The following is a 12,350-nucleotide window of genomic DNA, read 5'->3' on the forward strand; positions in this document are numbered from 1 at the left end:
GAAGCTCTGATTTAGCTGTACTTAGAAGACTTATTGTTCAAGTATGCTATGGCCTCTGGTCAAGTTGTACATGCCTCAAAATCAAGAAGTATTTCAAACCTTGTTTCAAACCCTATTCAAATTTGTGGAGTGCTTAGAGAAATTGAAATTGTTGCCCAAAACAATTGGACTAACCTTTGGATTGAGTCTGACTCTTCCTTAGTAGTGATGACTTTCAAAAATCACTTTATGATTCCTTGGTCCTTAAGAAACAATTGGTTTAGCTATCATGTGAAGTTGAGATCCATGAATTTATTGATTACACGCATCTATAAAGAAAGGAATTTGATTGTGCAAACTTATATAAAAATAAAAAAAACATCTATTATGTTACGGTGAGTTTGTTAATAAACGATTTTTGCTGCTAAAAAAAATGTCTTATGTTATGGGTGAGTTTTTTTCATAAAAGATTTTTGTTGCTAAATAAAAATCAAGGGTATTGTTGGTATTATGAAAAGTCCACACCAAAATATTTTGTATCCTCTTTATATATAGGTATAGATGTATAGATTATTAGTGGTTAATAGCAAACTTGATAGTAATATTGTATGTTTCTTTTCTTGTTTAAGTTTGTTTGTTCGTATTAATATGTTTTGTTGCTACTTTTATGTGTACAGATTGTTCTGTTTTATTCTTATTCATAATTTGTTTTGTTACTCTTTTTAAGTATATCATCTTTTTATTGTATTTATCATATATTCTTTTTATATTTTTTTAATGAAATTACAATAAAGAATACAAAGTTGATAACAAGAATAAATTAATAAATTTGACGCTAGTTGATTTTAATATTCAATTTTAAATTCAAATATTAGAGTAGATGATAACAAAAATTATAATTGGTTTTGTAAAACAAAAACAAAAAATTATAATCGGTTGTGTTAAGAAATATATGAAAAGTAGCTAAAAGAATGCACCTAGAATTTTCTAATAAAAAGAGTGGCGGATGAAATATGATTTTAACCCAATCCAAAAAAATAATAAACAAAAGTAGAAAGACAGTAAAAAAAACAAAAAATTATATTTATCAAATACCTTTTTACGGATAAATTGTTACTTTGGCGTGTGTTTGTAACTACCAGTCTCATTCATGTGACGAAGATAGTTGGTTGGTTAGCTTTACATAAGATGAGATTTAGATTTAGATTTAATTAATTAAAACAAAAACAAAACAAAAAAACAAAAGTACTCCAAAAAAAATCATAAAAACAAGAATTTAATTTATATGCACCGTCGGTGTAAAGTTATTTTGCACATGCGTCCAATAATATACCGACACATCATGTATGGTCATTAAAAACACATGATGTGTCACATTTATTAAATGATGTGGCAACGCGTCATTGAATGTATGTGTAAAAAAGATTTACACCGACGGTGCACAACAATTAAACTCTAAAAACAATACGTACAGTTGTTCCATTATTGTTTGTTGCGTTTTCTTATTTGCGTGGAATCAAAAAAGAACTGAAAATGAATCCTATTCATATGCCGTCACGTGCCATTGCCGTCAAGCCACGTGTCACTTTTTAAACACCTCAACCTACATTATATAAACCTTAATTTAAGCTTAATTTAAGATCGTTTTGATTTTTGTTTTCTCTCTCTCTCACTCTCACTCTCTCAAACAAAACAATTTCTCTTGAATCAAACACTGACCAGGATCTTCTACAGTTTTTTTTTTTTGTACGTACGCGTTTAATTTACTTTTTTTTTTTTTTTTTTTATGGTTTGTGATTTTTTTGTGTGTTTATCTAATGGTCAAACATTCTAATTATTTGAAGGTTGATATAATTCTGTGCAGTTTCAGAAGAACTGCACAGAGGAAACGACGACGTATTGATGTCATCGATGGAGAGATTATTGATGGCTATTGAGAATCAGAGTCCAGGAGGACAATCATTGTTAGGTTCAATCAAAATTGCGGTTTTGCCAATAGTTAAAGTTTTCACTATGTGTTCTTTAGGTCTTCTTATGGCTTCTAAGTATGTTAATATTTTACCTGCTTCTGGAAGAAGGCTTTTGAATGGTGTATGTATCTTTATAATCTATCTGTTCATGTGTTTTGTTCTCTAATGAAAATTGATTATTTTTTTAACTTATTCAATGATTCACTTTTTTTGTTTTTTGCAGTTGGTTTTTTCACTTTTGCTACCTTGTTTGATATTCTCTCAGTTAGGACAAGCTGTTACTTTGGAAAAGATGCTTGACTGGTATGTGCTGTTAATTACTAGTTTAGTTTTCATACACTGTCGGTGTAAAAAGTTTTACACTGTCAACAAATCATGATCAATTATATGACTGATTTAAGTAGTTATGTTTGAAAGTCAAAAGTTTTGAATGATCTGATGATTATGATTAATTGACGGTGTAAAAATATTTACGTTGACGGTGTATTTGAATTGAATCTTAATTATTATACTTGTAAAAACTTGTAATTATGATGATTTACACACCAAATCTTTTAAATTTGGGTTGTGATCTCTGATATTGCTGAGAATTTAGGTCGAATTTTGTGATTTTTGGTATTGCGGAGAATTACAGTCAAATACAGCTATTGCAATACAATTATGCTGGCATTGCTATTGCATAGGCATTAAAAACCTTAATGCTGCAGCATAATGAATTTGCTGAATTTTAAAAAAAATCATATTTTGACACCAATTGATTGATATTTCATTATTTTGCAGGTGGTTTATTCCTGTGAATGTTGTTTTGAGTTCAATAGTAGGATCAATCATTGGTTTTATTGTTGCCTCTATTGTTCGCCCACCATACCCTTTCTTCAAGTTCACAATTATTCATATTGGAATCGGTAATACAATCAAACTTGATTTTCTTTTATTTGATACTTTGATTTGGTTACCATCTATAAATTATTGAATTGAATGCAACATGATATGAGATTGACTTAATTCAATTCAAAAAGAAGAAAAATACAGATGTTTTGTATTTGTGTTCCATTATGTGTTTGTTTTACTTTTACCTTGTCTTGAATCATATCATGGCAAATTTCTTTACAGGGAATATTGGGAATGTGCCCCTTGTCCTGATTGGTGCTTTATGTCGAGACCAAAACAATCCCTTCGGAGACTCACTTAAATGTAGCACGGATGGAACTGCTTATATATCATTTGGCCAATGGGTAAGTTCTAGATATCTGGTAGACCACTACATCGTATTTTAGTTGATAATATATCATGCAGTGTTGTCAATTGTAGATCGTGGAAAAAAGCTGTTTGTTCAAATTCTGCTATTCTACGGTGCTGTTAGTGCTACGATAGCCGCTGTTTGACAAGTGACAACACTTTGTATTAGTACATCACATATTGCAAAACAATAACTGGTTGTTAAAGTTACACTATGCTATAGTGTCACTAAAGTCGCTATTGTTCCTTGACTTATAATTCATTCACTTGCGAAGCAATTTTCAGTTTAAAGGCTCTTTACTTTACGGTCTTTGTTATAGTTTAGACTAGTTCATGTATTTATGTTGTTCTAGAGATCGTACTCTCATTGAAACAAAAAAACGTAGTACTGATTGTGAGATATTAATTCTCTTTTGTCTTAGGTTGGTGCTATCATCCTTTACACCTATGTATTTAATATGTTGGCACCTCCTCCAGAGGGAACTTTTGACATTGATCATGAAAGGCTTCCTCTAAAGAGTTCTACAAAGGTTGATGGTTCAACGGAACAAGCTCCACTGCTTGCTCGGGAGGAGGGGGAGGAGGAGGACAATTTAGTAGTTTCAAGTGCTTCAGGGAAGTCAAAGGTGAGATTGAATTTAAATGCAGGTGCAATTTTCTTTTAATTTTTTCACATGATTTGATGAACTAGATTTGTGTAAAATTTACATTTTATACAACTTCATGTTAATTTCACAATTATGTTCTCAAGTTTAAATGGACATATATTTCAATTTGAATTTTCTTTCTTTGGTCCTTCAAGTCCAACTTCCAAAATATCTTTATTTGGCTTCTGAACTATTGTTTACGGTTTAATTTTTATATTTATGCACTTAAAGTTCTATTGAGGGGCTGGTTTGATTATCTCATTTGTATCTCATGCTTACGATATGTTTGTTGATGCAGATTAAACTTCTACTAGGATTCTTATATGATAAGTTGAAGCTTAAGCAAATTCTTCAACCCCCTATCATTGCATCGGTAAGTTTCTCCTTATTGAATCCATATATAAATGTGTTGAAGTGGAAGTAATGTTTGTGAACCACTGGTATTTTGATGAATAGATCGGTTTCGTCATGTTAACTAATATATTAAAGAGTTGGTGTTGATCTTGATCGAGTGTTTACACATGTTTTGCAGATTCTAGCCATGACACTTGGTGCAGTTCCGTTTCTGAAGAAACTGATCTTTACGCCCGAAGCTCCTCTGTTCTTCTTCACTGACAGTTGCATGATTCTTGGGTATGCCTATTAAAGTTTTCTTTCTGTCCTTCTATTGGTTTAGAAGAAACTATCTTAACTTTTTTCTCTTGCTCTTCCTAGTTTCTTTCAAAAAAATATCTTCTAAAAATAAAAATATTTCGAAGAAAACATTCAATTTTGATTATAAACATTAAACATATAAACTTCAAAAGTATGTATTAATTAATATGGAACTGAACCATAGTCTCTTAGTTCTATAATAGTCATAACAAATTATTATTTATCGTCAGAAGTCATTGTGTGATACTTATGGAGCTATTATAGACGATAATGTCTAAATGTTTTTTTTATAATCAGGGAGGCCATGATTCCTTGCATTCTGTTGGCATTGGGAGGCAACCTTATCGATGGTAAGTTCATTTCATAGTGCTCTCATTATTTTTTAAATCTTTTGACTGAAACAACTAACGGAATCAAGGTTTGCTTTTTGTCTTGGTTGCAGGACCTGGAAGTTCAAAACTTGGTTTTCGAACAACTGCTGCTATTGTTTTCGCGCGGTTAGTTTTAGTACCTCCTGTTGGACTCGGCATCGTGACGTTGGCTGACAAGCTCGGTTTTCTTCCTGCGGATGATAAGATGTTTCGATTTGTCCTACTACTTCAGCATTCAATGCCAACATCTGTCCTTTCAGGTATACACACGTGCCCTCGTCCTAGCTCTCACAGTCACCGACTCACCGGTAGTAGCAATGTTACTTGTAGTAGCATCTCAAAAAACATTATTAGCTAGTGAAAAAAAACTATAATCTAGCAGTTTAGGAAGCCTTGCCGAACAGTGCCTTAATCTCAAGTTACTCTAAGGAAATTCTTTTATTTGTAAACAAGATTGTTATTATTAACATATAATGTTTTACTTGTTCACAGGTGCTGTTGCTAACTTAAGAGGGTGTGGAAGGGAAGCAGCTGCTGTCTTATTCTGGGTACATATCTTTGCTGTAATATCAATGGCTGGATGGATTGTTCTATACCTCAGCATACTCTTCTGAGACTGCATATAGATTAATAGATATCATGTTGATGCAATAATGTTGATATGTATCATTCATTTTTTCACTTTGAAATTTAGATTAGTGGAGAAACACCAATATCTGATATAGTGTAACTATCTGTTTTTCTTGATTTCTGCTGTCTACTCATTAGAGATGATCTACATTGTTTAAACAATTTTTATCTTACAAAGCCAATTTTTTAAGATTCAATTTGATTCAAAAATCTAACGATGTGCGAGAGTCTATCTTAGATCGGTTAGATCGTTACTAAGCCACACCCTCTACTATGGTTAGAGATATATGATCTAAAAATGTCTTATTGAACCTAGGTAATTATCGCTTTACCAAACTATTTTGGAGGACCCATTCTCTAGCATTATATTCCTCAATTCTATTACTCCCTCCGGTCCTTTTTATAAGGAACAATTTGGAAAAAAAATTTGGTCCTTTTTATAAGAAACAATCATTAAATTTATTCTTACAATTCCATTTTTACCCTTATTAAATTGTATTCATTCCAAAGTTATGCATTAATTAGAGTGATATATTCCCTAAGGATAAATTAATACACCAAGGTTAGTTTTGGAATAAATTGTAAAATTTTAGAATTTTTATTAAGAAAGATAAGGTTTCTTGGTATGTGTGTTTTTTCCAAAGTGTTCCTTATAATAAGGACCGGAGGGAGTATTTGCATAGACAAAACGAAACATCAATAAATACCTTCACATGCTAAGCATGAACAAAGTCTACATGATTGTCACTAAATGTGATTCCTACTCTTTTGAAAAATAGAAAGACAGGTAGGTGGCTAGAGAAAAACAAAAGTCGTGACAAGTACGGTTGTCCAAATAAATATGCTTCTACAGTTTATTTTGCACTAGAAGATACTCAAAATTATTTAATATAATAATGAGTTCATATAAATATATGGAACTTATAAAATAAATAAATTAAACCATGTTATTGGAGTAAAATGTAAGGTCTATCCCCGTAAGTATAGCTTAATTGGTATGGATATTATTGCATTTTATACGTAGGACGAGATTCGAATTCATGATCTTTCACTTATTTACCTTAAGAGGTGAATTTTAACCATTAAATTACTTGTAAAAGAAACATCTATTAAGGCCTTAATTCATATACATTGACATTGTAAAAAAAAAAATACTAATAATAAAACATTTAGCTTTTATCTTAACCACTTTTAAAGTTATACAGATTGATTGTGATGACCGACACTATAAAACGGTTTACATTGACATTATAGAAAATTAAAGTCATAGATATTTCTTTTGGATTTTATTAAAGTCATAGATATAATATAACATCTTTGAAAGTTTGGAGGTTATTTCTCTTTGAATGAAGCTAGAATATCTCCACTAATGGCAAATTTGCATCTTAAATTTTTAAATCGAAATAGATTAGGATTTACTAAATTTAGATTTAATTGATGTTTTTTACGAGAATGGATTCTCTCAATTTTATTTTCCTCAATTTTTTCAATCTCTACCTTTTAATTCACATTTTTCCTCTTTTTTTTTTCTTACTCCTCGTAAATTAATGGCTAAGATTCAACTATTTCCCTCAAGTAATTGAGAGAATCCATTCTCGTCAAATATCCTCTGTTGCCTGTTGTTATTGTTCATGTTCGTTGTTCTGTACTCTTTTTCTCTTGTTAAGTTTTATTCTTTTGATTTTTTATTTTTTTGACAAGATTTTTATGAGACAAATGCCGAATTCATTTGGTTATGTTGACTTGGACTTTAGCCTACTCCCCCCAAAATGCTTTTATAGCTTTTTTTTTTTACTAATGTTTTTGAAGTGTTGTAAATGATGGTGGCCAATGATTGTCAATTTAGTTGGATGTCTTAATTTGTTATATGTTTATTGCACTTTTTTACTAAAAAAAATCTTGACAACCTCAACATCAAGACAATTTCTCTTCTTTCTTAGATAAAATAGTTATGTGAGTTGGGTCTTGGAACTCATCAAAGTCGGAGAAAACTTCAAAACTCAAATAGTGCTTACATGCTTACGTATTGCCTACTTACGAGTTAAACCTATACCCTTACTTTTTATCCATAAATTTTAACTCAACCAATAGAAATGTCGAAATTATTAGGTTGGATGTCATACTGGGATCCCTTCAAAGTGTTTTTTTTTTTTTGAACCAGGGATCCCTTCAAAGTGTTAGTTTTTAATGGTTTGTCGTTTTATCTACGTACCAAAAAAAAAGAAAAATTTATAAATAAATTTTTGAAAAGGAGATTATAGTTTGATTAAAAAAAAAAGCAAAGGAGATTATAGTTTGATTAAAAAAAAAAGCAAAGGAGATTATAGTTTTAATTAGTTGAAACAATTATAAAAAATTTATTACAGAATGTAATCATTAAAATTTTTAATTGTATATTATAAAAAATTATGAAAATTTTATATTTTGAAAATATGAGATAAATTGAACAATATCTTATACGCTAACATTTATTTTTATATATCAATAACAAAAATGGTCAAAGTAAGTTATATGAATAGTACGCACGATTCTCAGACGACGCTTAAAAATGAATGAGGGGTATTTGATTGTGATTCAAATAAGATTACCTCCGGAGAAAAAAGAAGGGAAAAAATGTCCAAGCTCATCCCTCACAATGTTTCAAATACTACACATACCTACCTGTACCATGCATAAGTTATTGAACAGTGTAATGTTAATTTATTTTTTTGTCAAAAAAATATGTTGAGTGTTTAAATCAATCATAAACTACTACTGACTCTCTTTATTTTATTTTATTTTTTGGTTTTCAGTATCCGGCTCATTGGATCGCGTAATCTGGTTCGGAGGTCAGTTCTGACATCAAGTGGTTCCAGCCACCTCTCAAACGTAGTTACGGGGGATCGAACCGTGGTCCTCCTTACCAAGTTCAGCAGCAATCACCAATCCACTGGACCAACATGATTGGTTGACTCTCTTTATTTTACAAGAATCAAATTCAAATTCATTAGAATTAATCCACCCCAAGACTGCAACTATGTGGAGTTGTATCCTGAAAATTTGTAAAATTTATATAACCTGGCTTTTTATATATATATATATATGACCTGGCTGCAAATGTAGAAAATTCACAGTAAAATCATCTTTAATAAATTCAGTCTAAAACAGAAAAACATCAAAGAATTGATTGTCAAATATTCAGGCATCAGTTCCTTGAAGCACAATCAGGTAGTTTACAAACTTAAATTTACACATTATTTTTTAAATTAGTGATCATAAAAGCCACATCAAACATATTGGCTATTACAAAATGCATTATTGATAAAGAATTTGATAAGCACTTAGAATGGACACCACCATCTTCTGCTTCTACTCTCCCTTTGGTTTTGAGAACCATAAACACGAACACCGTGCTGATTTTGCGCAGACAAATAGTGAGCACTCGAATGTCTAGTCCCTTCAATTTGAGAGTTCCTACCTAACCACAGTACAATAACCATTCCTACTAGACTAACAATTGGAGCTGCAGCAAGAAACAACCATCTTCCTCTGCCACCTCTTATTGCAGAAGAATCTGCGGTATCATGAGTAGTGATACCATCTTCTTCACCCGCTTCAGCTCCATCAGAAATATCAGAGAAACTATCATCCATAACATTTAGTTGATGTCTCTCATAGATCACATTTCTACCATCAGTGGTCTGTTTTCCCTCTTCGTAATCCTTATCATCGGTTGGAAGCTCAAAACGACAAAGAGGGCATGAATTACGTGTCTTCAACCACGGCAAAATGCAATGAGAATGGTAAAGGTGAGAACATGGAAGTTGATTTACTTTAGTGCCAAGGGCCAATACATCCTTGCAGATGGCACAAACTAGTTCATCGTGCTTCTCGTGTTCCTTGCTAATGACTACACAAGGAAGATTATTCACAAATGACGCAGCAGCAGGAGGTGCTCCTCGTCTTGAGCTGTCATTTTGAGCAAGATGATCAAGCAGATCATCGAAGCGTCTAGTATCGAGGAAATCTCCAAAATCAGATCCATGAGGTAAATCAGCATCGTCCAAAGCTAACCAAGTTTCTCTGATTATCTGGCTAAATATTCCCTCAGGTTCAGTAGCAGCTTCTACTTCAGGTAGTTCTCTTTCCCCCTCGTCTTCATCGTCCTCATCCTCCTCTTCTTCGTCATTATCTTGTGTATCATCCGAATTCCAATGGCCAATGCCAGCATGCATTGGATCTATGTCAGTGTCACTATCAAACTCATCTCCCTCATCAGGTAAATTAAAAATTCCAGTGCCTACAAAACTCTGTCTATCCACAGAGATATCTGACTCACCTCCATAAGCACTGAAAGAAAAAGAATCAGTCTCACTGCGAGGAATCCTATACGGTATAAAACTCGAACTTGATTCATTTTCACCATAAAGAGGAGACCAATTACCAAATTCGTTTTCACCATGAAGAGAATGCCAATTATCAAAACCATCACTGTCAGTATCTGAGAGAGCATGCCTCCAGCTTCTAGACCCACTAGGAGTCGTATTTGCACTAGCATATTGCAATGACCATGCAGGGTTATCACCATCTACAAATTGATCTTCATCTACAGATGTAGGGTTCTCAACTGATTCAGAACTACCATGTCTCAATCTTCCTCTAAGCCTCCTTCGAGAGCTTTGTGTAAGGGTGTGATTCCCAAAGTCTTCAAGCAATAAAAATTTACAATCACCGCATACACCACCAGTGGAAAGATCGCCTGTTATCTCATCATCAGGTGATAAGGCCTTGCGGCAAAGAGAACACACTGCAACTCGGCGAGAATCATTGCCACCATCAACCTCTGAAGTAGGCCGCAATGACAAGGACAAGATATTATCAGAATTTGCAGCCATCTATCTGAAACCAAACAAATCCCAAATTACCACAAAACAGCAATATAATGTACTAAAATAAAGACAATTCCCCAAGTCAGAAAAATAGTTAATAACAAAACACTCAAATCAAGCAGGAAAAGGTATAACAGTAACACCTACGTAGTAGCACCGACACTTTAGATTGAAAGTGTGTCTAGTATTAGTGTTTCAATAACAGACACCAGACACCAGATACGACCCTGACACAAGTAGTTACATTCAATCACTTTCATTTTCTTAAATTATAATCAGTGTCAGTGTTTTGTCTGGTGTATGCGTATGTGCTCCATAACACTTACCACCAGAAACAATCTATTCTTAAAATCAGACAAAACAAAAGCACAACAAAATGTGTCAGTGAAAAGTATATAACTTCTCAGCAAAAAATGTGATTAATCAAAGTAACAAATGTGATAGCAAGCACAACAAAATAAGTACAACTAAGAGATACCCAGATGATGAAAAGCATGAATGAGAATGTGGGCATGAGGAAATGGAGTAAAGTATGAATTTTTAACAGTAAAATGAAAATTGAGTATTGAAGTGAAAAGTATAAAAAAATAAAAAAATAAAAATTGAAGAGAGAAAATTACCTGAGAGAGGGTTAGATCAGATTTGAAGGATCCAGAAAAATATGAAATTAAGAAATCGAAAAATTGAATGAGTCGAAGGAAGAAGCTTTTTGTATCAAAACATCCTTAGCCGGCGACTCTGTCTCGTCAACAGACCACACTGCACGACGACGTTTCCGGATTTGTGTAACTTATGTTTTTTTTTTTGTCTTTTTTTTTTTTTTTACAAACAAAAACTTATATTATTTCATTATTCAATAAAGGACTAATACAAAGTGATAATGTCTCAATGATACAGCGGTTAGGCCAGGAAATGACCGCCCTAGCAAGAGTATAAGCTATCATGTTTGTTTGTCGCTTAATAAACATAACCAAGTTTGGGTTACAAGATAACATATTAATCTATAATATGTAAAAAGCCAGACTTATTTCCCTTTCTCTCTCCTCTCCTCATTCAACCTCATTCCCCACATTTAATGTTGAAATATCACAATGATACTTTTGGATAAAAAAAGAAATATCAAAAGTTTCTGTTTTTGTTTTCAAGGTAGGAAATCATGTACAATTATTTAAAATCAAGACAAACAAGGTTACTAATTAAGGTAGTATCATTCTTATCAAAAAAAAAATTAAGGATAAGCATCAATTAGTTACTGCTATTAAGGTAGTATCATCAAAATAAATATTTAATGTGATATTAATTTTTTGTCACGAATTATTTTTGTCAAATGTGATATACATATTAAGTCAACAATTATTTTTAATTTTTTTTTAATGTGATATACATTTTTTGTCACAAAAATAAATATATATACTCATATTTTAAATATAATATATTAAAATGATTTTTAACATAGAAAGTTAAAAAAATTTACGTACAGATTTTTTTTTTTTTACAATATTCAATCATTTTCTTCCTAAGGTAGTCACAAATTATTTTTGTCAAATGCCATCAACTCACTATAACAAAAGAAACAAATAAATTAAGGCATCTAAATTATCATAAGATCATTATTATAAAACGGGGATGATTTATAAACTCATAAAGTAATGCCTTATATGATAGTTTTCTATAATCAATCCGGCTGTTTTGTTTATTTTATTTTTTTAATTTTATTATTATAAAACGAATTTTACTAATTATTTAATTTATTTTTTTAAAACCAAAATTCAGAATTTTTTGTAAACACGTAATTTACTAATTTTAATTTATATTTTTTATATAATACACATCAAAAACAAAATAAACAAAACAATCATTGTGCTATTAATAAATATGGAATTAATTTATTACACAATCATATTTTTATATTTATGTAGTTATGTAGTGTATATGAGTGTATATGATATCACAATATTCATTCTCATAATAATGCCACCTAATTTATACGAT

General features: G+C 31.6%; 2 protein-coding genes across 5 annotated transcripts; one reads left to right on the top strand and one right to left on the bottom strand.

The window, feature by feature from the left end:
* Positions 1–1,607: 1,607 nt before the first annotated feature.
* On the top strand, positions 1,608–5,687 carry LOC123892827 (protein PIN-LIKES 6-like). Of its 3 annotated transcripts, none has more exons than XM_045942703.1 (11): positions 1,608–1,725; positions 1,824–2,070; positions 2,173–2,252; positions 2,730–2,854; positions 3,063–3,184; positions 3,611–3,814; positions 4,134–4,208; positions 4,368–4,468; positions 4,787–4,839; positions 4,932–5,120; positions 5,353–5,687. In XM_045942703.1, the coding sequence occupies exons 2-11, from the start codon at positions 1,882–1,884 to the stop codon at positions 5,472–5,474; spliced, it is 1,260 nt and encodes a 419-aa protein (XP_045798659.1). In that variant the 5' UTR covers positions 1,608–1,725; positions 1,824–1,881; the 3' UTR covers positions 5,475–5,687. The 3 variants fall into 3 exon arrangements, with proteins under 3 accessions (XP_045798659.1, XP_045798660.1, XP_045798661.1); XM_045942704.1 differs by having other exon boundaries at positions 1,618–1,725; positions 1,844–2,070; XM_045942705.1 differs by having other exon boundaries at positions 1,628–1,722.
* Positions 5,688–8,629: 2,942 nt separating this feature from the next.
* On the bottom strand, positions 8,630–11,170 carry LOC123892828 (E3 ubiquitin-protein ligase RLIM-like). 2 transcript variants are annotated; one of them, XM_045942706.1, is made up of 2 exons: positions 10,979–11,170; positions 8,630–10,368 (listed from the first exon to the last, which is right to left on the bottom strand). In XM_045942706.1, exon 2 carries the CDS (start codon positions 10,362–10,364, stop codon positions 8,811–8,813), a length of 1,554 nt encoding a protein of 517 aa, XP_045798662.1. In that variant the 5' UTR covers positions 10,365–10,368; positions 10,979–11,170; the 3' UTR covers positions 8,630–8,810. The 2 variants fall into 2 exon arrangements, with proteins under 2 accessions (XP_045798662.1, XP_045798663.1); XM_045942707.1 differs by having other exon boundaries at positions 8,630–10,364; positions 10,979–11,150.
* Positions 11,171–12,350: the final 1,180 nt, after the last annotated feature.

The sequence above is a fragment of the Trifolium pratense genome, linkage group LG6 (genome assembly GCF_020283565.1).
Source record: "Trifolium pratense cultivar HEN17-A07 linkage group LG6, ARS_RC_1.1, whole genome shotgun sequence".
Classification (NCBI taxonomy): domain Eukaryota; kingdom Viridiplantae; phylum Streptophyta; class Magnoliopsida; order Fabales; family Fabaceae; genus Trifolium; species Trifolium pratense.